The sequence below is a fragment of the Anolis sagrei genome, chromosome 6 (genome assembly GCF_037176765.1).
Source record: "Anolis sagrei isolate rAnoSag1 chromosome 6, rAnoSag1.mat, whole genome shotgun sequence".
NCBI lineage: Eukaryota > Metazoa > Chordata > Lepidosauria > Squamata > Dactyloidae > Anolis > Anolis sagrei.
Window position 1 is genome coordinate 49,490,944 of NC_090026.1, and position 25,740 is coordinate 49,516,683.

The following is a 25,740-nucleotide window of genomic DNA, read 5'->3' on the forward strand; positions in this document are numbered from 1 at the left end:
AATCAATCCCTCCACCAATATTCAAATTTGGGCAAATCGGGTGTTGTGCCAAATTTGGTCCAGATCCATCATTGTTTGAGTTCACAGTGCTTTTTGGATGTAGGTGAACTACAACTCCAAAACTGAAGGTCAGTGCACACCAAACCCAATATTTTCTGTTGGTCATGGGAGTTCTGTGTGCCAAGTTTGGTTCAGTTCTGTCATTGGTGGAGTTCAGAATGCTCTTTGATTATAGGTGAACTATAAATCCCAGAAACTACAACTACCAAATGACAAAATCAATCCCCCAACCCCACCAATATTCAAATTTGGGCAAATCGGGTGTTTGTGCCAAATTTGGTCTAGATCCATCATTCACAGTGCTTTTTGGATGTAGGTGAACTACAACTCCAAAACTTTAGTGCTGCTCTCTGTCTTCTATATAAATAAAAATGTAATGTTCATTTGTGGTATTAACAGAACTCAAAAACCACTGGACGAATTGACACCTAATTTGGGCACAAGACACCTAACAACCCAATGTATGTCCTTCACTCAAAAAAATTGATTTTTTCATTTGGGAGTTGTAGTTGTTGGGATTTATAGTTCACCTACAATCAAAGAGAATTCTGAACCCCACCAACGATGAAATTGAATCAAACTTGGCACACAGTTCTCCCATGACCAACTGAAAATACTGGAAGGGTGTGCTGGGCAGTGTCCTCTGGTTTTGGAGTTGTAGTTCACCTACATCCAGAGATCCCTGTGGGCTCAAACAATGATGGATCTGGACCAAACTCTACACGAATACTCAATATGCCCAAATGTGAACACTGGTGGAGTTTGGGGAAAATAGAATCTTGACATTTGGAAGCTGTAGTTGCAGGGATTTATAGTTCACCTACAATCACAGAGCATTCTGAACCCCACCAACGATAGAATTGGGCCAAACCTCTTACACAGAACCCCCATGTGGGCAACGCGTGGCAGGGGACGACTAGTAACAAATAAATAATTACATATTCATACTGCACACTCTGAATGAGTAAAGCTTTTTCATTACAAGCATTTCTGCTAGCTCTGACTTTTATTTTCACAACACTATGTTAGTGTTTTGCAGCTTGAAGGACAACTGGTGAATTTCATGACAAGTCAGGAATCTGAGACTTGGACATTAATACTATATGCGCTGTTCTGGGTGTAAGCCCTTTTGAACTCCATTATTCACTTCAAATAGAATTGTACCTTAGGTCTCCAACTCTGAATATTATTACTTTTCCTGCCACATCCTTTCGACTAAGGAAATCTTATACTTTAGAGGTCATATCTGAATTTAAAACAATGCCTCAGACAAATAGCAGTCTAATGCTGTTTAAATCAGTACATAAGATCTCCCCAGAGACTGGGAAAGCTTCTTTAAGGGACTAAACTCCCAGAATCCCACACCTGCTGTGGCCATTGTGTAGAAATTTGGGGTTTTACGTTCACCCAAAAGAGCTTTCCATTTCTGGGTTTATATCCCATCTCATAACACAGAAATCAGCATGGATTTGCTGCTTTTTGGTTTCTATTGCTAGGTTCCAAAGATCCATTACACTAATATTTCTTAGTCTGGATTATTCCTATTTTTTGGGTTTTTTTAGGCTCCTTATGAGGTTCTAACCAGCTTGCTTTTCGTCTCCTGCGTCTTCAGCTCTTTATCTCCTTCTCTTAGCTCTGCCTCCTAAAAGTAACTTACTTATTATTATTATTATTATTATTATAACTTTATTTGTACCCCACTAGCATCTCCCAAGGGATTTGATGCGGCTTACAACAGGCCGAAGCCCACACAATACAACAATACAGTACCTAGCAAATAAACCAGTAAAGCAAAACAATAACAATAGCAGTACAACAAGACATTATTAAAACTGAGCCGGCCAGAGTAGGGGTACAGGATTAAAAGTGCTGATGTGTCGGAGGGATATGGGATTATAATATAAGTACGGTGTGCAGTGTGTGGTGATCTTGGTTCTAACTAAAGTGCTTCTGGGATTTGGTACTGGGGTTCCTAGTCTGAAACGGCACATTGGAACAGCCAGGTCTTCAAACTCTTTCTGAAGACTGCCAGTGTAGGGGCTTGTCTGAGGTCTTTCGGGAGGGCATTCCAGAGGCGGGGGGCCACCACAGAGAAGGCCCTGTCTCGTGTCCCCACCAAGCGCGCTTGTGACGCAGGCGGGATCACGAGCAGGGTCTCTCCAGATGACCGAAGTGAACGTGTGGGTTCGTAGACAACGATACGGTCACGCAGGTAGGGTGGTCCCAAACCATTCAGGGCTTTGTAGGTAAGCACCTGCACCTTAAATTGGGCTCGGAAAATAAACGGCAGCCAGTGGAGCTCCTTAAACAGGAGGGTTAACCTCTCTCTGTAGTGGGCCCCAGTTAACATCCTAGCTGCTGCCCGTTGGACCAATTGGAGTTTCCGAGCCGTTTTCAAGGGCAGCCCCACGTAGAGCACATTGCAGTAATCCAGTCTGGAGGTGACTAAGGCGTGGACCACCCCGGCCAGATCAGCCTTAGCGAGGTACGGTCGTAGGTGGCGCACAAGTCTCAATTGTGCAAAAGCCCTCCCAGCCACCGCCGACGCCTGAGCCTCAAGCGTGAGCGATGAGTCCAGGAGGACTCCCAAGCTACGGACCTGTGGTTTCAGTGGGAGTGTAACCCCGTCCAACACAGGTTGCCACCCTATACCCCGATCTGGTTTACGATCGACCAGGAGGACCTCTGTCTTGTCAGGATTATTCTTCAGCTTGTTCGTCCTCATCCAGATAGACACAGCGGCCAGGCACTCGTCTAGCACCCGAGATGCCTCCTCCTTACAACCTGGGGATCGCAACCAGATACAGTGAAGACATCTGCCCTTGCGCTGTGCTACTCTGCTGCTGAGTATGCATGCCCAGTGTGGAACACATCTCACCACATTAAAACAGTGGATGTGGCATGCCGCATTATCACGGGGTGTCTGCGCCCTACACCACTGGAGAAATTACACTGCTTAGCCGGTATTGCACCACCTGACATCCGCCGGGAAGTATCAGCCAATAGTGAAAGTACTAAGGCAGAGACATCTCCAGCTCATCCCCTGTTTGGGTATCAGCCAGCACATCAACAACTTAAATCTAGAAATAGTTTCCTAAGATCTACAGAGACACTCGCTGGAACACCTCAGCAAGCGAGAGTCCAAAAGTGGCAGGCTCAAACCCAGAACCTCAACCAATGGCTGATACCAAATGAGAGACCCCCCCCCCCCCCCCCGGGCATACAGAGGACTGGGCGACTTGGAAGGCGCTGAACAGACTGCTCTCTGGCACCACAAGATGCAGAGCCAACCTTCAGAAATGGGCTTACAAAGTGGAATCCTCAACATGCGAGTGTGGAGAAGAGCAAACCACTGACCACTTGCTGCAATGCAAGCTGAGCCCTGCCACATGCACAATGGAGGACCTTTTTGCAACAACACCAGAAGCACTCCAAGTGGCCAGATACTGGTCAAAGGACATTTAACCAACTACCAAACTCACACATTTTGTATTTTGTCTATTTGTTTGCTTTGTTCTGTTAGAAATGTAATATAATTGACTGGTTGCCCTGACACGACAAATAAATAAATAACTTCCTATATTTATACCCCACCCTTCTCGCCCCGAAGGGGACTCAGAGCGGCTCACAAATTACGGCAAAAATTCAATGCCACATCATACATACAATAATAGATATAACATATCAAATTATAAAACAGTTAAAACATATAAACACAATAATGCAGAATAAAAAAGAATGCGTGCAATGTTGCAAAAGATTAGAGTGGAAGAGAAAAGGTTCAGATACAGAAATAGATCAAATACTGCAATGAAAAATTGAGAAAAAGAAAGGAATTACAGGATTCATATACAACAAATAAATAGCAAAACAATGCACTTTGAAACCCACATTGGTAGAAGCATGGAATGAGGAAATAAACTGTAACCAGGGGGACCGAGAATTGTGGATAAAGTCAATCAAAAATTTAAACATCGAAAGAACAAAGAATTTCAACTTCTTTCCAGTCCCTACGTTTTGCCCTGTTATCTGTTTCCTTCTCTTTGCCAACTTTGTCACATAATCAGTAATTTATCAGAGAACTGGTGCCAGCACCTTCACTATGAACAGTCAAAATAATAGGAAAATATGATTACATAGAAATGGAAGCACTCACAGGTAATAGTGAGCAGTCTATTTTTAGCCTTTTATATAATGTTGTTTATTGGAAAGCATGTATCTTTCTGTTGAAATCTGTATAACTTAGAAACATAATAAATAACTGCCTTTGGTAGAACATTGGACATAGAACATATTTTATAGGTAAACTAGCTGTACCCTGCCACACGTTGCCGTGGCCTATAGTAAGAATTTTTGAAGTAGAGGTAGATATCTGGACTATTATGAAAGAGAGGTACCTACCTATTCCTTCCCCCCTTTTTCTTCCCCTTCCCCTTTCTCTCCTTTCTTCCTTCTCTACCTCTTTCTTTCATTCCTTCTTTCATTCTTTGTTTTCATCCTTCTCTCTTTCCTTCCTTCCCTCCCCCTTTCTCTACTTCTTCCTTTGTCTTCTTTCTTCCCTCCCTGTTTCCTTCCTTCTTTCACTTTTTATTTCCTTTCTCTTTCCTTCCTTCTTTACCTCTTTCCCTTTTTCTTTCCTTACTACTTTCTCCTCTTCCTTCCTTCAGTACCTCTTTCTTTCCTTCCTTCCTTGTCTCCTTCTTTCCTTTTCTCCTTCTTTCCCTCTTTCCTTCTTTCTCTCCCTCATTTCTTCCTGTCTGTTCTCCCCCAATACCATGGTAGAGCCCCTTCTAAGTCTATTCTATGAATCATTATATTATATAGTAGTATATATATCAATAATATATATAATATATGTTATCTATATAAATAAAAATGTAATGTTCGTTTGTGGTATTCACGGAACTCAAAAACCACTGGACGAATTGACACCAAATTTTGGACACAAGACACCTAACAACCCAATGTATGTCCTTCACTCAAAAAAATTGATTTTGTGATTTGGGAGTGGTAGTTGCTGGGATTTATAGTTCACCTACAATCAGACAGCATTCTGAACCCCACCAATGAAGGAATTGAACCAAACTTGGCACACAGTTTTCCTGTGACCAACAGAAAATGCTGGAAGGGTTTGGTGGGCAGTGTCCTTTGGTTTTGGAGTTGTAGTTCACCTACATCCAGAGATCACTGTGGACTCAAACAATGATGGATCTGGACCAAACTCTACACGAATACTCAATATGCCCAAATGTGAACACTGATGGAGTTTGGGGGAAATAGAATCTTGACATTTGGGAGTTGTAGTTGCTGTGATTTATAGTTCACCTACAATCACATAGCATGAACCCCACCAATAGAATTGGGCCAAATCTCCCATACAGAACCCCCATGTGGGCCACAGCAACACGTGGCAGGGGATGGCTAGTATAGTAATATATATAATAGTAATATATAAAGTATTATAATTCTCTCTATATATATATACATATCACACCAACCAGTGATCCAACATCCATCCATATGTGTGTGTGCATATGCATGCGTGTGTCTACACTGCCATATAATCCAGTCCTTAGTAGATAATCTGGATTTTACATGGCAGTGAGGAAGGTTTGACTTTGGGTGCATATACACTGTAGATTTGGGAGCCCAGTGGGTTAAAGCACTGAGCTGCTGAGCTTGTTGATCGAAAGGTCACAGGTTCGATTCCGGGGAGCGGCGTGAGCTTCCGCTGTCAGCCCTAGCTTCTGCCAACCTAGCAGTTTGAAAACATGCAAATGTGAGTAAATCAATAGGTACCACTCCGGCGGGAAGGTAACAGTGCTCCATGCAGTCATGCCAACCACATGACCTTAGAGGTGTCTACGGACAACGCTGCCTCTTCCGCTTAGAAATGGAGATGAGCACCACACCCCAGAGTCAGACATGACTGGACTTAATGTCAGGGGACTACCTTTACCTTTACACTGTAGATTAATAAAGGAGGGTGAAGCTGGTGAGCCGAGGAGAAAAGGGAAGGAAGGGAATGGAGGGAAGGAGAAGGAAGGGAAGTAGAGAAAGGGAGGGAAGGAGGGGGTTGGACCAGATGGCCTTTAGGGCTCCCTTCCGACCGGTTGGCCATCTGTTGGGAGGGCTTTGATGGTGTCTTCCTTTACTGCCAAATGAGGTTGGGCTGGATGGTCTTCGGAGCTCCTTTCCAAGCAATGTCAGCTTTGTGTGTCCCTATTACCACCATCATGGCACCTTCCTCCTTCCCTTGTGCTGTGGGAGTGTGTGTGTGGGAGACAGAGTCAGAGTGTGTCCACCTCCCTATTTTTTCCTCCCCCCCCCCTCTCTTCTCCCCATCCTCCTTTTCAGCCTCTGCCCTTCTGATCCCTTGCCTTAGTGCCGAGAGACATGCAGGGAGCAGCAACCATTGCCGCCACTGCTACTTCAGAACCCTCATTCTGTGTCCTCAGCATGAGGGGGGCAGGGGAGGTGTGTTGTCTTCTTCCTTTTTTGAATTTAAAGGTGTTGTGTGTGTGGGGGGGGGGGGGGTCAGTGATGGTCACTCCTTGAATTGTGAAGAGTTTTGCTGCCAAATTTGGGATCATTTGGCCCTGTAGTTTTTGTTTTGTTTTTAAGGTACTCATTATGCACAGAGTATTTTCATATATATAGATATATATATAATTTCGCACACTAAATCATTTGGGAAGCCAACATGTTGGTGGTTTAAATCGTCTTCCTTCCTTATATATAGCCATTTCTGTTTCATAATGATAATTGTCAAGATCTCTGAATCAGGTAAACTGTGGTTATTGCTGACTATGTTTGTAACTAATTGGCATAGAAGATTTATCCGAAGTGGGTACAACCACATCAAGACTCTTTTCACAGGAAATGATGGTTATCACAAATCAGAAAATGGCATCTGTTTGTTCAAGGGAAAAGAAAAGAACATATGATTATAACATCTTTCGGCTGTGCCTGAATTGAGCTATAGACTGTTCTTTTGTTTTTGATACACCCAAGACAAAGATGTTCTGTTACATTGAATAATGGATGACATAAGTCTCATAGAGAGAACAGGAAAAAAAGATTTCAGTTCAGACATTTTGAAATAAGATGTAAGTGAAATTGATGACAAATCTGTATGCTGTGTTTTGCTAATGGTGTAGAAGGCTTCTAAAGTGGGTATCTGTTTTCAAAGCTCAGTTTAGGGGTAAAATTTTGTTGCTGGCAGAATTTCCAATATCTCCCATAAGTAATAGATATTAGGCAATTCCGGGCTGGAAAGGTGGCAAATAGTCATCCTTGACCCAAGTACACTGAATTTACCAGTTTCTGTATTAACAATAAATGATTTGGTTCAATAGACTTAACAGAACAATCCTAACTGTGTCGCGAGTTTGCCTCTATTAGCTGTATTTGTACCATCTCTTGAGTATCCATCTTCTTCTTCTATATAAATAAAAATGTAATCTTCGTTTGTGGAATTAACATAACTCAAAAACCACTGGATGAATTGACACCAAATTTGGACACAATACACCAATCAGGCCAATGATTGACCATCACTCATGAAAACACTAAAAAACACAGCCGAAGAGACTTAAAAAGCGAAATAAATAAAAAATACATTACAACGCATGCACAAAACCACACACACCCACACATGCAAACACACATGTATACACATATACACAAATATATACATATACACACAGAAAACACATATACACAGACTGGGCCACAGCAACGCGTGGCAGGAGATTTTTTTTTTGTCATGTCAGGAGCGACTTGAGAAACTGCAAGTCGTTTCTGGTGTGAGAGAATTGGCCGTCTGCAGGGACATTGCCCAGGGGACACCCGGATGATTTGATGGTTTTATCATCCTTGTGGGAGGTTTCTTTCATGTCCCCATATGAGGAGCTGGAGCTGATAGAGGGAGCTCACCCGCCTCTCCCCGGATTCGATCCTGCGACCTGTCGGTCTTCAGTCCTGCCAGCACAGGGGTTTAACCCGCTGCGCCACCGGGGGCTCTGTGGCAGGAGATGGCTAGTAATAACATAAAATCCCAGGAAAAACCCCACATATAAAAGTAACATTAAAGCTTAACATCGGTAAATTAAAGCTGACATCAATAAATTGAACTATATGTAGTCAGACAAAATTCTAAAATAACATAAATCTAAACAAACATCCATATTATTGTATAACAGCCAGCCAGGGTTCACAAAAGGGTGTGGGTTGGTTATGTAGTCAACTGAGGTCATTGGGCTGATGTGGACCAGAAAAGCCCAAACACAAATAGTTCTCAAACAGAATCCCGGCAGTGATCTCTCTTCTGTCTAATACCTGCTTTGGACGAGGTTAGCTGAGTCCATGTTGCCCCCCAGACGGGGAAGGGATGCAAGAAGGCCACACAGACCAGAACCTTCTACCTGCCTGTATTCAAAGTTGGCTATGTTGGGTCTTTGTGCCAAGTTTGATCCAGATCCATTATCAGCTGGGTTCAGTGCTCTCTGGATGCAGTTGAACTAGAACTCCCAGATGCAGGTGAAATGTCAGGAGAGAATGCCTCTAGACCATGGCCATATAGCCCCCCCCCCCAAAAAAAAACCCTACAACAACCCACTCCCAGATTTCAAGGTCAGTTTCCCTCAAACCTCACGAATATTCAGGAAAAGCACAACCAAAGTACCTCTGATAGACACTTGTGTTTAAAAGCCTTCAAGGAAGGAGCTTCTACCACAATCTGAAGCAGAGAGTTTCACTGCTGAATAGCTCTTACAATCAGGATTTTTTACCTAATGTTCAGGTGGAAGCTCCTTTCCTTTCATTTCAACCCATGGCTCAATTGAGTCTATCTAAAACAAGGACTCAAGTTATGATCCCAGTGCAAGATCTAGTTCTAATATTCTAAAGTATGGATAAACTGTATATGCTATATGTCAAGCAAGGATGTAATTTTCACACATTTGATTCACTGGGCTTTTGTCACAGCAAATTTGTTATGCTTTAACATGTTGTGAGACATGCACATACCTGCTGTAAAATACTGAAATGGCTTCTACTCTGGAATATATTTTAAGATCTGGTTGGGGATGCCTGAAATGAGTAGTTTGACTGTTTTATTTATTTCTTCCAGCCTGGAGGTGATGAAGGAGCCAGTTTCAACAAACTGTGCCCATATCTTTTGCAGGTAAGCCATCTCTTCAAATTGTCATCATTATTACAGTTCTCTCCATGTACAAGAACCTAATCTCTAATATTTATAATATTGCTCTAAAGTAAGAGGCAGATGCTGGTTTTGCTGTAGTGATGGATTTATGGTCCTCTTTAATGGAGTAGATGACCACTTGAAGGAAATTGAAAATCATCTTATGTTGGGACCTATTGCCACTCAATTTCTGTAAATTATCTATTAGAGTCTCTCCCTCATTGGTTCTGAAATAGTGTAAGGAACTGTGCTGAGGTAGTATAAGGAACCATCTCACATATGTAAAGTTGTCAAATTTGTGCAGTGCACCTACTCAGAACTACCTAAAATTAGAACTCAAAATATAGCTCCTGTTTTTCTCTTTTTGACATAGATTTGTGAATGATGTCTGCTGTCTTTCTGAATGTTGCTACTCACAGGCAATAATAATAATAGTGATAATAATAATAACAAAATATAGCTCCTGTTTTTCTCTTTTTGACATAGATTTGTGAAGGATGTCTGGTGTCTTTCTGAATGTTGCTACTCACAGGCAATAATAATAATAATAATAATAATAATAATAATAATAATAACTACTACTACTACTACTACTACTACTTATTTAGTTGAAGTCAATAATCGGAAACTTCTCAAAGCACAGCAGACAAAGAGTCAGTACAAGAAAACTGCACTCCAAACCAGAGCTGACAGCTGGCACAACAAAGCCTTACATGGGCAGTTCCTTGAGAAGATTGAAGGAAAAGTTGATAAGGAGAAGACCTGGTTATGGCTCATGAATGGAATCCTGAAGAAGGAGACAGAAGGCCTGATTCTTGCAGCCCAGGAGCAAGCCATCAGAACCAATACAATAAGCAGATGACCCAAAATGCAGACTGTGCAAGGAAGCTGATGAAACCATGGATCATATCCTCAGCTGTTGCAAGAAAATCGCACAAACAAAGACACAACTCTGTGGCCTAGATGATTCACTGGAACTTACGTCACAAGTACCACCTGCCAGCAGTAACGAATTGGTGGGATCATAAACCCGCAAAGGTAGTGGAAAATGAACACGCAAAAATACTGTGGGACTTTTGAATCCAGACTGACAAAGTTTTGGAACAGAATACACTGGACATCATGATTGTGGAAAAAAAAGTTTGGATTATTGATGTCGCCATACTGGGTGACAGTCACATTGAGGAAAAACAACAGGAAAAACTCAGCCGTTATCAGGACCTCAAAATTGACCTGCAAAGGCTCTGGCATAAACTAGCACAGGTGGTCCCAGTGGTCATCGGCACACTGGATGCCATGCTGAAAGCCGGCATTTGGAAACAATAAACATTGACAATATCATGATCTGTCAGCTGCAAAAGGCCACCTTACTTGGATCTGCATGCATAATTCGAAAAATACATCACACAGTCCTAGATGCATGGGAAGTGTTCAACTTGTGATTTTGTGATACGAAATCCAGCATATAGATCTCATTTGCTGTGACATACTGTGTTTTTGTGTCAGTAAAATAATAATAATAATCATCATCATCATCATCATCATCTTTATTTATACCCTGCCACCATCTCCCCAAAGGGGACTCGGAGCGGCTTACATGAGGCCATTACAGCAAAATAAAATATGAACAACAAAAATAACATCAGAATAAAATAAATAAAACATTCGGGTAAAATAAACATGTGATGATCATGCAGAATCGCGAAATCCTTTTGGAGAGAAATTCATGGAATAATTGAAAAGATTTTGGAAATAAAGATTGAATCAAAGCTGGAACTCTTCATACTAGGAATTACAGAGACAGACCTGGAAACCAACAAAGAAAAACTCTTCAATTATTTAATAGTGGCAGCCCGAATTTATTATGCCTGATATTGGAGAACTAAGGAGATCACTACACAAGAACAGTGGTTACTTAAGATAGCGGACATCATGAATATGGACAGATTGACCCACCTGATGAAGGCGAATCAAAAGATGAAGATAACAAGAACAGATTGGTCCCCACTAAGAAACTATTTAATTCAAAAAATTTATAAATGGATAATTAAAACACAATAACAAGCCAAAATACAACAAAATTACAACTGGACAAGATGCAATCATTCGAATACCCAAATAAAGAGACCAGAAGCCAAAGATGAAGACGACTGGAAGCCAATATTTTTCTCTCTCCCCGCACCCCTTCTTTCCCCCCCCCTTTCCCCTACTCTACCCGAGAACCTTTCCTGTTCTCCCAAATCCCTATCCCCTCCATCTACCATGACCCAAACCTCCCCCTACTTCTCTTTACCCCACGTTTTCTACCCCAACTCCTATTTCTTTTAACCCTCACTGTAAAAAAATCCCTTAATAAAATTTATTATATAAAAAAAGGTAAAATAAACAGTGCAAAATAACATAATGGAAAATCAAACACAGTGGGCGAGCCAAATGCACGACATAAAATGATAAAACTCTGCATGAGATAGCAATGAAAAAGGTATATTTCTGGGGGAGGAACTCGTAGGGGACGGAACAGTGGAGTTAGACCTTCAATAGGGTGGGCGGGGGAGGGGGGGGTAGACCTTCAATAAGGTACATTGTTTGGAAATTACTGAAATCATGGTATACATTTGGTAGTAAAATATCTAAGAAAAATTGATGTCTCTGTATAAAAATTCTGTCTTCAAACATATCTATGTAAGAGCTTGATGAAATCAGATTCCTTTTACTTGCTGTGACATTCTTATCAAGTATGTCAACAACCTTACCCTCCACAATAGATTTAGTAAGTCTGAGGGATGAAGTACAGGACTGCAAGGTCAGTATATCTTTTCTGCTGTAGAATTGACTCCATAGAAATGAAATAATAGTTCCAGGAAAAGTGAAACATTTTTTGATACATTCGTGCCTCTTAAAATCCAGTTGAGAGACTGGAGGAACATGGGCTCCATCACTTTGCAACTGCTTTGTACATTTTGTTGTGGAGTAACTGATATCTTGACAAAGTATAGTGGCGTCAGTGGCACTTTGCATAAAAAACCAGTGTTTTACTGACAACTTAGGTATCTTGCCTATCTTCTTTCCTAGGTTCTGCACATTGAAGCTCCTTAGACAAAAGAAAGGTGTAACACAGTGTCCACTTTGCAATGCCAAGGTCACCAAAAGGTAAATTACTCGAGGTCAGATTTAATATCAACAGTGCAAGGAATGATGGAAGGCAGCAGAGTGTGACCAGTCTTAGAGAGAATGGCGCTAGTAGTCAGCTTTGTCCATTAGGTGCTTAATGATCCTACTGCCAGAAATGATGCATGGCTATGGGGATGGGTAGTGGGAGGAGCAAAAATAGCTTATAACCTTGAAGAGGTCTATATGCAATCCTCTCCCACATTCAAAGAGACAGTTTCTGACACAAGAAGGGAAAAGACATACTAGTGCAGTAGGATGATGAGTAATAAAACAGTTGTCTAGTCTTGTCTTTGCCCAACTGATGTCCCCTACGATGTATAGTAGACCAGTAATTCTCAAACTTTAGGTGTTGAGATGTTTTGGAAATCAGCTTCAAGTCAGGGCTTCTGAGGGCACTTCCACACAGCCCTATATCCCAGAATATCAAGACAGAAAATCCCACAATATCTGCTTTGAACTGGGTTATCTGAGTCCACACTGCCAGTACTTACTTACTTAGGCGATCTTGCATTGTCCGAGTAGGATAATCTTCCAGGGTGGGTCCGTAGGTGACTATGGAGCCTTATTTTTGACCTTCATCGTCTCCCGCAGTGAGGGCATTGGTTTCCAGGTGGAAGGCGGTCCCGGTTGGGGTTGGCTTCATGCTCCTTCCTCTTGGCACGCTTTTCTCTTTCGCCCTCCATTCATGCCTCTTCAAATTCTACAGCACTGCTGGACACAGCTGACCTCCAGCTGGAATGCTCAAGAGCAGGGTTTCCCAGTTCTCATGTCTATGCCAGAGTTTTTAAGGTTGGCTTTGAGTCCATCTTTCAATCTATTTTCCTGCCCACCAACATTCCATTTTCCATTCTTGAGTTCAGAGTAGAGCAACTGCTTTGGGAGACGGTGGTCAGGTATCCGGACAACGTGGCTGGTCCAGCGGAGTTGATGGCGGAGGACCATCGCTTCAATGCTGGTGGTCTTTGCTTCTTCCAGCACGTTGACATTTGTCTTCCTAAGAGATTTGCAGGATTTTCCAGAGGCAGCTCTGATGGAATCGTTCCAGAAGTTGCATGTGACGTCTGTAGACAGTCAACGTTTCACAGGCATATAGCAGGGTTGGGAGGACAGTAGCTTTATAAACAAGCACCTTGGCATCCTTATGGATGTCCCGGTCCTCAAAGACTCTCTGCTTCATTTGGAAAAAAAGCTGCACTCGCAGAGCTCAGGCAGTGTTGTATTTCAGTATCAATGTTGACATTTGTGGAGAGGTTGCTGACAAGGTAGCGGAAATGGTTAACATTTTCTAATGTTACACCATTAAGCTGTATCTCTGGCATTGGAGAGGGATTGGCTGGTGACTTCTGGAAGAGGACTTTGGTTATCCCAATGTTCAATGCCAGGCCGAGCTTCTCATATGCTTCTGCGAAGGTGTTTAGAGTGGCTTGTAGGTCTTCTGAATGCGCACAGACGACGTTGTCATCAGCATACTGGAGTTCTATAACATATAACTGCCATATATTCCAGTTCAAAGCAAAGAATGTGGGATTTTATTCAGCTGTGTGGAAGGAGCTTGAGAGATAAGTCCAAAATAACTGGAACATTAGAGAATAGGGACCATTGTGCTAGACCAGTGGTTCCCAAACGTTTTGACTTGCAGAGCCATTTTTAGAATAATTTTTTATGTGCATGGTAGCCTGGGATCATGTTAAACCTTTGTCATCAGTCTGCGCTACAATAACTTTGGAGCTAGTGACAGCAAAATGACCAAGCTTCCTGTGGTAGAGGAGGCTCAAAATACAACTTGGCAAATTTCAGTTCTTATTTTGATTCTGCTTTTTGTTTCTTATTCTTTAATTTAATTCCATTTTTATTTATTTTATTTTCTTGGAGTGGCCGTGGAACCCCTGGGAAGTGCATATGGAGCCTTTAGGGCTCCACGGAGCACAGGCTACGAACAACTGTGCAAGAGTGACACAGATAAATACATTTGGAGGACACCTAGTTGCTAAAGCCCACTATAATGAAATGCTGCATCTTAGAAAAACAAGTGTCCTGAAAAGAATTACCAGGGGAACTGTTGTTTAAAACTCACCTACTGTTTTGATGCTAAAGGCCGCTCAGATTAAATGAGCATGAAATGGCAAGTGTAATGCTGAATGTCTCGTAGACTGTTCTGAAATGACTAATTCTTTAATTAGATAGAAGGCTGCAGCTTACCCCTTAGAAACCTTTATTACTGTCTTCCTTATTCCATTTCCACAGGCCTCCTCCTGAGCTTAGTTACTCAGGGAACTGTTGAGAAAATTACACATTTTATCCTCTTGGCTACACATCTGTTGTTTGCTTGTTTGTTTCAGAAGTCTAAGGGAAGATGTCCGATTTAAACAAGTCATCAAAGTGGTGCTGGATGTCATCCGTGCTTTTGAGCGTGATACGGGGCTCAAGTGTAGGTATTTGTTTTTTTCCATTAACTGCATCAAAGCTGGGCTAGATAAGGAAGAACAATTTGGGACATGAGAATTTATTTCTCAATCTTCCTCCCTATAATTGATTTTCACTTTAAGCCTTCTGGGCTTGATAACCAGACTATGAGTCACAGAGAGTCACATGTCCTGCCTTAAATCCATTGGAGAAAGGACTAGATACCATATATACTCGAGTATAAGCCGACCCGAATATAAGCCGAGGGACCTAATTTTACCACAAAAAACTGGGAAAATTGATTGATTCAAGTATAAGCCAAGGGTGGGAAATACAGCAGCTATTGGTAAATTTCAAAATAAAAATAGATACAAATAAAATTACATTAATTGAGGCATCAAGAGATTAAATGTTTTTGAATATTTAAGATAAGACTGCCCAACTCTGATTAAATCATTCTGACCTTCTTCAATGTAAATGTGCTTGTGTATCCTTCCAATAAAAATAAATAGATAAAAATAATAAAGGTAATAATAGGGTAATATAATGGAAATGTAATATTAAAAATAATAATAGAGTAAAATAATAAATGCAATAATAACAACAATAAAGTAAAATAATAAATGTAATAATAATGATGCATTTATTATGTATTTATAACAGAGTAAAAGAATAAATAACCTTGACTCGAGTATAAGCCGAGGGGGACTTTTTCAGCCTAAAAAAAAGTCTGAAAAACTAGGCTTATACTCGAGTATATACAGTAATAATAAATATAAATAAAGAATAGATTACTTCCCATGTCAGTCTATTATGCCCTTCTGTCTTGTCTCAATTGGCAAGATCTTTGTAACATATGAAGTGCTTCTTCCATTCATCCTGTTCAAGAAACAAAGGTGAAAGGAGAGAGAATGTGAGATATGATACTTGCTCTAAATCTGCGGATCTCAGTTTGTTTTGAAACTGAGTAAGGCCTGTGCACAGGTTTTTTCCCCCCAGAAGAACTGTAAAACATTGCTATTTGAAAACTAGGAGTAAGCATTTAGGTTCTACAGTATTTTAGAAGACTGATTTATAGTAATGAAACATACTGTATATACTCGAGTATAAGCCGACCTGAATATAAGCTGAGGCACCTAATTTTACCACAAAAAAACAAAAACAAAACAAAAACACCTGGGAAAATGTATTGATTCGAGTATAAGCCGAGGGTAGGAAATGCAGCAGCTACTAGTACATTTCAAAATAAAAATAGATACCAATAAAATTATATTAATTTAGGCATTAGTAGGTTAAATGTTTTTCAATATTTACATAAAACTGTAATTCAAGATAAGACTGTCCAACTCTGATTAAACCATTATTCTAAACTTCAATGTAAATATGCTTACATGTCCTCCAATAAAAATAAATAGAGTAAAATAATAATAATAATAATAGAGTAAAATAATAAATGTAACATTAACAGTAATAATAGAGTAATATAATAAATGTAACAATAACAATAATAAATAGAGTAAAATAATAAATGTAATAATAACAACAACAATAAAATAATAAACATAATAATAATAATAACAACAAAGTAAAATAATAAATAACATTGACTCGTGTATAAGCTGGGGGAGACTTTTTCAGCCTAAAAAAAGGACTGAAAAACTAGGCTTATACTTACACATAAGTTGCTTGTGATCTACTGAGGTGTTGTATTCCCATAAAGTCAAGACAAATCCTGGATACCAGCATTCAGTCTTAAATGTAACTTTGCTTGCTTTGGTTACACTTTTAATACCACACTCTAAAGCTCTTATCCAGGGATGCTCAAACTAAGGCCCGGGGGCCAGATACGGCCCTCCAAGGTAATTTACCTGGCCCTCACTCAGGGACAACCTAAGTCTGAAATGACCTGAAAGCACACAACAAAAACAACAATCCTATCTCATCACCCAAAAGCAGGTCCACACTTCCCATTGAAATACTAGTAAGTTTATATTTGCTAAAATTGTTCTTAATGTTAATCATTGTATTGTTTTTAAGTGTTTTTGCACTACAAATAAGATATGTGCAGTGTGCATAGGAATTCATTCATTTTTTTTCCAAATTATAATCTGGCCCTCCAACAGTTTGAAGGATTATGACCTGGCCCTCTGTTTGAGGACCCCTGCTCTTATCCTTCTTTTGATACAACACAGTATTCAGTCTTAAATGTAAGCATTCAGTCTTCAGTGTAGCTTTGCTTGCTTTGGTTACACTCTTAATACCACAATCTAAAGCTCTTGTCTTTGTTTTGATACAATGCAAAATATGTGATTTCAAATATTTTGTTTATTTGTCGTCCTTGATTTCAACTTCCATTACTATGATAGTAATATACTAATTTGGAGATAAAATTTTATAAATTAAATTATATTTCTACATTTCCAGTTCTTTATAGTAATTGGTTTTGCACTGTACATCTAATACAGAGCTGGATCACTGGAATCCAAGTTCTTTTAGAAGTATCTGCAGCTCAATCCTATATATGTCTCCTTATGAATAAGTCTCATTTAGTTCAATGGAGCTTACTCCAAGTAAGTTAACATACAGTTTCAGCCTTTATAAATATTTCACCTAATTATTGTTTGCTACTAATTACAATTCTTTTATTTAAAAAATAACACACTGAATACTTGTCAGAATGTATGTTATAAATGGAGGGGGAGAAGTTTCTGCTTTTACAACCACTATCTTGTGGTTTTCGATATGAAGGATTCAATGTATTATGTATTTATATTATACACACACACACATTTCAGATTTTAGTGTTTATCTAGTGGACACTTGGTTTTATTGATTTTGTGTCCAGAAACTGCATAAATAAATTAGTATAACATTGATAAGATAGAGGGAACACAAGCAACTAAATAATTTTAGACCAAAACCGGATAACAGCGACCGCATTTTCTGTAACTTTAAACCAGGGGTCCACAAACTTTTTAAACAGAGGGCCAAGTCACAGTCACTCAAACTGTTGGGAGGGCTGGATTATAATTTGAAGGAAAAAAGAATGAATTCCTATGCACACTGCACATATCTTATTTGTAGTGATATATATATATATATATATATATATATATATATATATATAAAAACAATACAATAATTAAAATGAAGATCAATTTTAACAAATATAAACTTATTAGTATTTCAATGGGAAGTGTGGACCTGCTTTTGGCTGATGAGGAAGGATTGTTGTTGTTGTTATTGTGTGCTTTCATGTTGTTTCAGACTTAGATTGACCCTGAATGAGGGCCGGGTAAATGACCTTCGAGGGCCGTATCCGGCCTCCGGGCCTTAGTTTGAGGACCCCTGCTTTAAACAGCTCTTTGTCTGTGCATGAGGCAGGGCATTGTGGGCAAGCAAACAGGTGCTGAGTTGTTTGTTCTGCTCCACAGTCGCACAAGGTGGAGGATTCTTTTAGGTCGTAAAATTTAACCAGGTTATCTTTTGATCTGCCAAAGTGGGCACTTAGTATCCACTGAGATTTGGTTCCTGAACCCCCTGTGGATACCAAAACCTGTGGATGCTCAAGTCCCATTACGTACAATTATGCAGGAAAATTGTCTTTTTTAAATGAGGGGGTGGTATTTTCAAGCTGTGAATGGTTGAAACTATAGATTAGATACGGAATACCAACTAGACTGATATTTTGAAATATTGAAAACAAAATACGATACTGGTAACAGAGTCCCATATTTATCACTAGAGCCCATTTTTAGTGAATTTCAAACTATTTGTCAAGATTGTTAAATTTGGTGTTTGTATGTGTCAATGTGGTGGCGCAGCAGGTTAAGCCGCTGAGCTGCTGAACTTGCTGACCAAAAGGTCAGCTGTTCAAATTTGGGGAGTGAGGTAAGTTCGGCAGTTCAAACCTGCGGGATGGGGTGAGCTCCCATTGTTAGCCCCAGCTTCTACCAACCTAGCAGTTCGAAAACATGCAAATGTGAATAGATCAATAGGTACCGCTTCTGTGAGAAGGTACCGGTGCTCCATGCAGTCATGCCAGCTACATGACCTTGGAGGTGTCTACGGACAACGCTGGCTCTTCGACTTAGAAATGGAAATGAGCACCCCCCCCCCCAAGAGTCTGACATGGCTACACTTTATCTTTACTTATGTGCTTTCTGCTTTTACTTCACCCTTCATAACCTAGCCGCATAAGGCTTAGTTTCTTGTCTTGACCAGCTTTCAAGTTGTGCTTATAAAGGATAATGAATGCCGTGGTCCATGCCTTACAAAATTGCTTAAATCAGACTTTCCCCAAACTAAGCCAAAAACTTTTGGCTCTATTTCTCTTATATTTGGTATAAGTCTATAAGATCAAAACCTTTTTAGAAATGTGTTACCAGCATAGTCTATGACATTTTTAACTGTTGCCACCTTTTATGCTTCAGGGAGAGATAAAGATTTGCAGCTTCTCTGTATTATTGGTTCAGTTTCAGATGATCGGTGTTTTCCCAAGAAAGACACAGAAGCCATTTCTGTTGAAAATTCATGGAAGGAACAGCTTGTCGTTGACTCAAAAGGCTACAGGGACAGATTGAAAAGATTGAAAGAAGGAGAAGAGGAAAATACTATCTTGGTAACATTTTTTTCCTTCTGTTTCCTATCTTTATAACATTTATTTTCTACTGTAGAAGGATCCTCAGAGTGGTTTACATATCAATAACAACAATTTAGATGACCATTATCTTAGGCTTTACACTCTTAAGACAGGGGTAAGAAATACATAGCCTAGGTATTGTTCAACTCTATTTTCCAGTAGTCTTAACCAGCATAGCCAGTGGTGAGGAATGCTGGGACCTGTCGTCAAACAATGCCTAGAGATCTGCATTATTTCCCACTTCTACTTGATACATGGGGAAAAAAGATGGAGAGGAAAAACTTTGCTGCTCTCCATAAAAGATTTATTTTAATTTCATAGATTAGCACTTGAGTTGGATTTCTCAGCTACAGAAAAGTGCTAGTACATAATCCTTCCCTTTAGCATAATTATTTATCTTTAAGAAGTGTCTGAATGAAAGTTATATTTGTTGCTTTGGAGCATCAAAGCCATAATGCATTTTAATAGTCATTGAAATGGCTGCTGTGAGGCTGTGTTTTTCCACTAATGCATAGCAGGGAATCTTCAGTGAGCAATTGTTCAAAATAAACCATTGGTCTGTTAAAATTGAGTGGCCATATTATTGCAGTCACCTTCAGGAAACTGGAAAATAAAAACACTCCGATCTCCACAATAATTCCTGATTTCCCCCACCAAACCTGAGTGTCTTCCATTGGTTTCTGATATAGTTGCCTTAATGTATCAAAGTTGCGCTAATGTGGGAATATCCAAACAGTAGAGGGCTGAAGCAAGTTAAAAGAGACCGGAGAAAATACTAACAATGTCATAAAATCAAGTGATCTAAAGCATATGATAAAAGAACATATGCTAAACAACTTAGGTCTAGACCAGGGGTCCACAAACTTTTTAAACTGTTGGAGGGCTGGATTATAATTTGAAAAAACCACGAATGAATTCCTAAGCACACTGCACATATCTTATTTGTAGTGCAAAAACACTTAAAAACAATACAACAATTTAAAGAAATATAAACTTATTAGTATTTCAATGGGAAATGTGAGCCTACTTTTGGCTGATGAGATAGGATTGATGTTGTTGTGTGCTTTCAAGTCATTTCAGACTTAGGTTGACCCTGAGTGAGGGCCGGGTAAATGACCTTGGAGGGCCGTATCTGGCCCCCGGGCCTTAGTTTGAGGACCCCTGGTCTAGACTATTTAACAAACCGCACCTCTCTTTACAGACCAATTCAGGCACTATGGTCATCGGAGGAAGTCCTCCTCTCAGTTCCACCCCCGTCCCAAGCATGGCTGGTGGGAACGAGAGAAAGGGCCTTATCTGTGGCTGCCCCCACTTCTGGAACTCCTTTCCTTAAAGATGGCCCCCTTCCTCCCCGCTGAAGACATACCTTTGCTCATTGGCTTACGAGGAGGAGGAATAGTAGTGGGTAATACTACCATTATACCTCTAATTAATAGTTGCCATCCGTATCCATGCCCTGCTCACCCCACTAGCTCAATAGATATCTTGAGCAATGATTAATCAATTTGCTCCAAAGAAATGGGAAATTATTGTTTCCATTTGATGTTTTATGTTTTGTCTTATGTCTGTTATAACAGTCTATGCTTTTTATTTAATTTTAGTTTGTTAAGTTATAATTCATAGTTGGGTTGTATAAATTTTGTTAGTATGGATGTATTGTACTCGGGCATTGAATGTTTGCCTTTTATGTTTGGAATCCGCCCTGAGTCCCTTTGGGGAGATAGAGGGGAATATAAATAAATTATTATTATTATTTGAAACAGAACAAGATGAGTCCACAGCAGACAAGATCACTCTGCTGGTTGTTGTATTGGGTCACATGTTGGACACTTCCCAAGTGTCTAGGACTCTGTGATATATCGGCGAATAATGTGTGCAGATCCCAGTTAGGTGGCCTTCTGCAGCTGACAGATGGTAGATGGTAATCTTGTCAGCGCCGATTGTGTTTAAGTGCAGGCCAAGGTCTTTAGGCACTGCACCCAGTGTGCCAATCACCACTGGGACCATCTTTACTGGTTTGTGCCAGAGTCTTTGCAGTTTGATCTTTAAATCCTCATATTGTATCAGCTTTTCCAGTTGTTTGTCTTCAATCCTGCTGTCACCTGGGATTGCAACTTCGACGATCCATGCTTTGTTTTTTAACACGATCGTGAGGTCAGGAGTATTGTGCTCCCAAACTCTTGTCTGTCCGAATTCGGAAGTCCCAGAGGAGTTTGACGTGCTCATTTTCTGTAACTTTTTCCGTCTTGTGATCCCACCAGTTAGTTGTCACAGGCAGATGATATTTGTGGCACAAGTTCCAATTAATTATCTGAGCAACGGTGTTATGTCTCTGCTTGTAGTCTGTCTGCGCGATCTTCTTGCAGCAGCTGAGGATGTGATCTATTATTTCATCTGCTTCCTTGCAGAGTCTACATTATTATTATTATTAGCCGCCCCCTGCCATGCGTTGCTGTGGCGCAGTCTGTGTATATGTGCTTTCTGTGTGTATTTGTGTGTGTGTGTATGTGTTTGCGTATATATATGTGGTTTTGCGCATGCGTTGCAATGTATTATTTTACTTTTTGGCCTTTTAAGTCTCTTCTGTTGTGTTTTCCAGTGTTTTTTTTTAGTGATGGCCACTCTTTGGCCTGATAGGTGTATTGTGTCCAAATTTGGTGTCAATTTGCCCAGTGGTTTTTGAGTTATGCTAATCCCACAAACGAACATTACAAATTTATTTACATAGATTATTATTAGGACACTAGATTACATTGTCAGGAGAAAGCCCTTTAGGTCAGAGGCTGGGTTTCATTGGGATATCAGGTGAACTATAAAAGTCTGACTTGGAAGCTTGCTAGACCTCAAAAGAATAAAGAAATGAGTTATTAAAGATTGGAGGGCTCTACCAGCTTTTAGCCTCCCTACTTCTCTTATTGGTCAATGGTGTAGTGGCCCTAAAAGGAGAGATTTAATCCTATTTGGGGTCTTCTATCTAGGCAGTAGCTCATGGCTTCTTGGTGGTTGCTCCTAGGTTCTGGAGCTTCCCAGGTGGACTAGAATGACCTTTTCTTATTGTCCTTCCATTGACAGGCAAGCCCCTTTTTCTGATAGTATTTTGAGAACTGAATATCTTTAAAGAAAGGACTTTTAATAGGATGAAATATAGTGTTTTGCCTCACTTGTGTGAGCTAAAATTGCGTTGCTTTATGCAGGCAGCATCACTGTGAATTTTAATCTGAACTAGCAGAGCATCCTTGATTTGAGGCTCACTAATTAGAGATAAGTTTCCTTCTCTGTTGGATGGAGATTCATTTGTAATCTATCACATTCAGATATATATGAAAAGGAAATCTAGAGAAGGGCAATTTGCTGAGCAGGAGGTAAAGAACTGCAGCAGCAGGTAACTGGACTTTTACAAAGAGACCACGGATGCCTTGCTGTCTCTGTGGCCGTCAGAGCTTGTCCACACATTTCCTTCTTTCCCCCTCTTCAGAAAGTACCACAGAAGGAGAGCTAAAATAATCACTTGCTCTTCAATACCTATTTATTTATTTATTTATTTATTTTTCTGCCGCGCTTTTATCCCGCCCTTTTCAGCCCGAAGGCGACTCAGGGCGGTGTACAGACTGGCAACAATTAGATGCCGAACACACATAAATACTTCGTTTAAAACAGATTAAATCACATAATAAAATTCATTTAAAAACAATTTAAACCTTTTAAAAATCAATGACTTTCAAGTTTAAATCCATGTCCATTCGCATCATTAAGTCGTTCCATATTCGTTCACAATACTGAGTTTATCTGGGTACAATGAGGTTCCAAAAGCTTGCCTGAAGAGCCAAGTTTTTATTCTTTTCCTAAAGGTCAGGAGGGAGGGGGCTGGTCCAATATTCCCAGGAAGGGAGTTCCACAGCTGTAGCTTTTAGTTCTATAGCAGTTTAGCATCTTCCTTGTATGGAAGCAGTTGGCTTATCTGGACCTGGTAGTCCAAGTGTTGACATGGGTTACTTCCTACTTTCATCAGGCATTGTATGGTGGATAAGTATGATTTTGGCTGAAGCGTCATTTCAGCTCTAGGTTCTTGTGGGTTTTTCGGGCTATAGAGCCATGTTCTAGAGGCATTTCTCCTGACGTTTCGCCTGCATCTATGGCAAGCATCCTCAGAGGTAGTGAGGTCTGTTGGAATTAGGACAATGGGTTTATATACCTGTGGAATGGCTGGGGTGGGGCAAGGAGCTCTTCCCTGCTCCACCCCAGCTGATCACCTTCGTTAGCATTTGAAGGCCTGCCTGAGCCTGGGAAAATTTCTTGCTGGGAGGTGTTAATCTGTGCTTGGTTGTTTCCTCTCTGTTGTTTTGCTGTTGTAATTTTAGAGTTTTTTAATACTGGTAGCCAGATTTTGTTCATTTTCATAAAATTACAACAGCAAAACAACAGAGAGGAAACAACCAAGCACAGATTAACACCTCCCAGCAAGAGATTTTCCCAGGCTCAGGCAGGCCTTCAAATGCTAATGAAGGTGATCAGCTGAAACATTCACACCTAACTGCAGCAGGGAAGAGCTCCTTGCCCCACCCCAGCCATTCCACAGATATATAAACCCATTGTCCTAATTCCAACAGACCTCACTACCTCTGAGGATGCTTGCCATAGATGCAGGCGAAACGTCAGGAGAAATGCCTCTAGAACATGGCTCTATAGCCCGAAAAAACCCACAAGAACCTAGTGATTCCAGCCATGAAAGCCTTCGACAATACATTTCAGCTCTGTTTGCTCTGCATATTTTATAAGTTTTTTTCATGTATGTTTATTTATTTAGTCAATCAGTATTTATTTAGTCAATCAAGTATACTGCTTTTCTCTTGAAGAAGGTTCTAAGGTGGCTTTATAACCACCCATATGTTTTATAGTCTACTAGCCGTCCCCTGCCACGCGTTGCTGTGGCCCACATGGGGGTTTTATGTGGGAGGTTTGGCCCAATTCTATCGTTGGTGGGGTTCGGAATGCTCTGTGATTGTAGGTGAACTATAAATCCCAGCAACTACAACTCCCAAATGACAAAATCAATTTTTTAAGTGAAGGACATACATTAAGTTGTTAAATGTCTTGTGTCCAAATTTGGTGTCAATTCATCCAGTGGTTTTTGAGTTTTGTTAATCCCACAAACGAACATTACATTTTTATTTATATAGATTTCTATTGTGTCTACTCCTTCACTGACCAATAATGGAATATTTATTGTCAAAGGCTTTCATGGCTGGAATCACTGGGTTGTTGTAGGTTTTTCGGGCTATATGGCCATATTCTAGAAGCATTCTCTCCTGCCGTTTTGCCTGCATCTATGGCAAGCATCCTCAGAGGTTGTGAGGTCATGGAATATTTGATGTCCTTCTGGTCAGTAGAAAATGGGCCAAGGATCCTGATCCTCTGTTTTTTCTTATGTGATAAGAATGAGGATTGTTTCAGTTTCATGTTTTTATGGCAGACTATTTAGTTAGGACTGCCCTATGTTTCTTCCATATCCCATGTTTTTTTCCTGATTCACATGGTTTTCTTTATGAGTTTCACTTGGCTCTATTGCTGAAATCAAGTTCTGTGACCAGAAGGGGCTTCCTCCTCCTTTACAGAAGTAGACAACTGTTTTGGCCCTGCCTCCTCTGGTTGGCAGTTTTATCAGTTTCTGTTGTGTTTAATAATAATAATAATAATTATAATAATAATAATCTTTATATACCCCGCCACCATCTCCTCGATAGGACTCGGGGCGACTTATATGAGGCCAACCCAAACAACAAATTACAGCAAAATAAAACCGAAAACAAAAACAATAAATGACATCAATTTTTTTTTTGTCATGTCAGGAATGACTCCTGGTGTGAGAGAATTGGCCGTCTGCAAGGATGTTGCCCAGGGACGCCTAGATGATTTGATATTTTTTTATCATCCTTGTGGGAGGCTTCTCTCATGTCCCCGCATGAGGAGCTGGGGCTGACAGAGGGAGCTCATCTGCCTTTCCCCAGATTTGAACCTGCAACCTGTCGGTCTTCAGTCCTGCCGGCACAGGGGTTTAACCCACTGCGCCACCGTGTTTTATGTAATTATGATGTCATAATTACATAAAACATATGAATGCATAACTATATAAAATTACAATAAACACAATCACAGTGACAATGGGCAAGCTACATGTAATGATTAAAAGAAAATCTAATTAAAAACTGATTAAAAACTTGGGTGAGATAAGGAAGCCTGGAAAGAGACAGGATATCTGCTA

At 40.3% G+C, this 25,740-nt stretch overlaps 1 protein-coding gene across 2 annotated transcripts in view; it reads left to right on the plus strand.

Moving 5' to 3' along the window:
* The window catches only part of BRCA1 (BRCA1 DNA repair associated), a 102,996-nt gene that overhangs the window by 9,637 nt on the left and 67,619 nt on the right, over window positions 1–25,740 (plus strand). For both annotated transcript variants that reach the window (XM_067470099.1, XM_067470098.1), the window contains exons 3-6: window positions 9,194–9,247; window positions 12,338–12,415; window positions 14,776–14,864; window positions 19,315–19,460. In XM_067470099.1, the coding sequence (XP_067326200.1) occupies window positions 9,194–9,247; window positions 12,338–12,415; window positions 14,776–14,864; window positions 19,315–19,460 (367 nt within the window). The remainder of the gene's footprint in view (window positions 1–9,193; window positions 9,248–12,337; window positions 12,416–14,775; window positions 14,865–19,314; window positions 19,461–25,740) is intronic.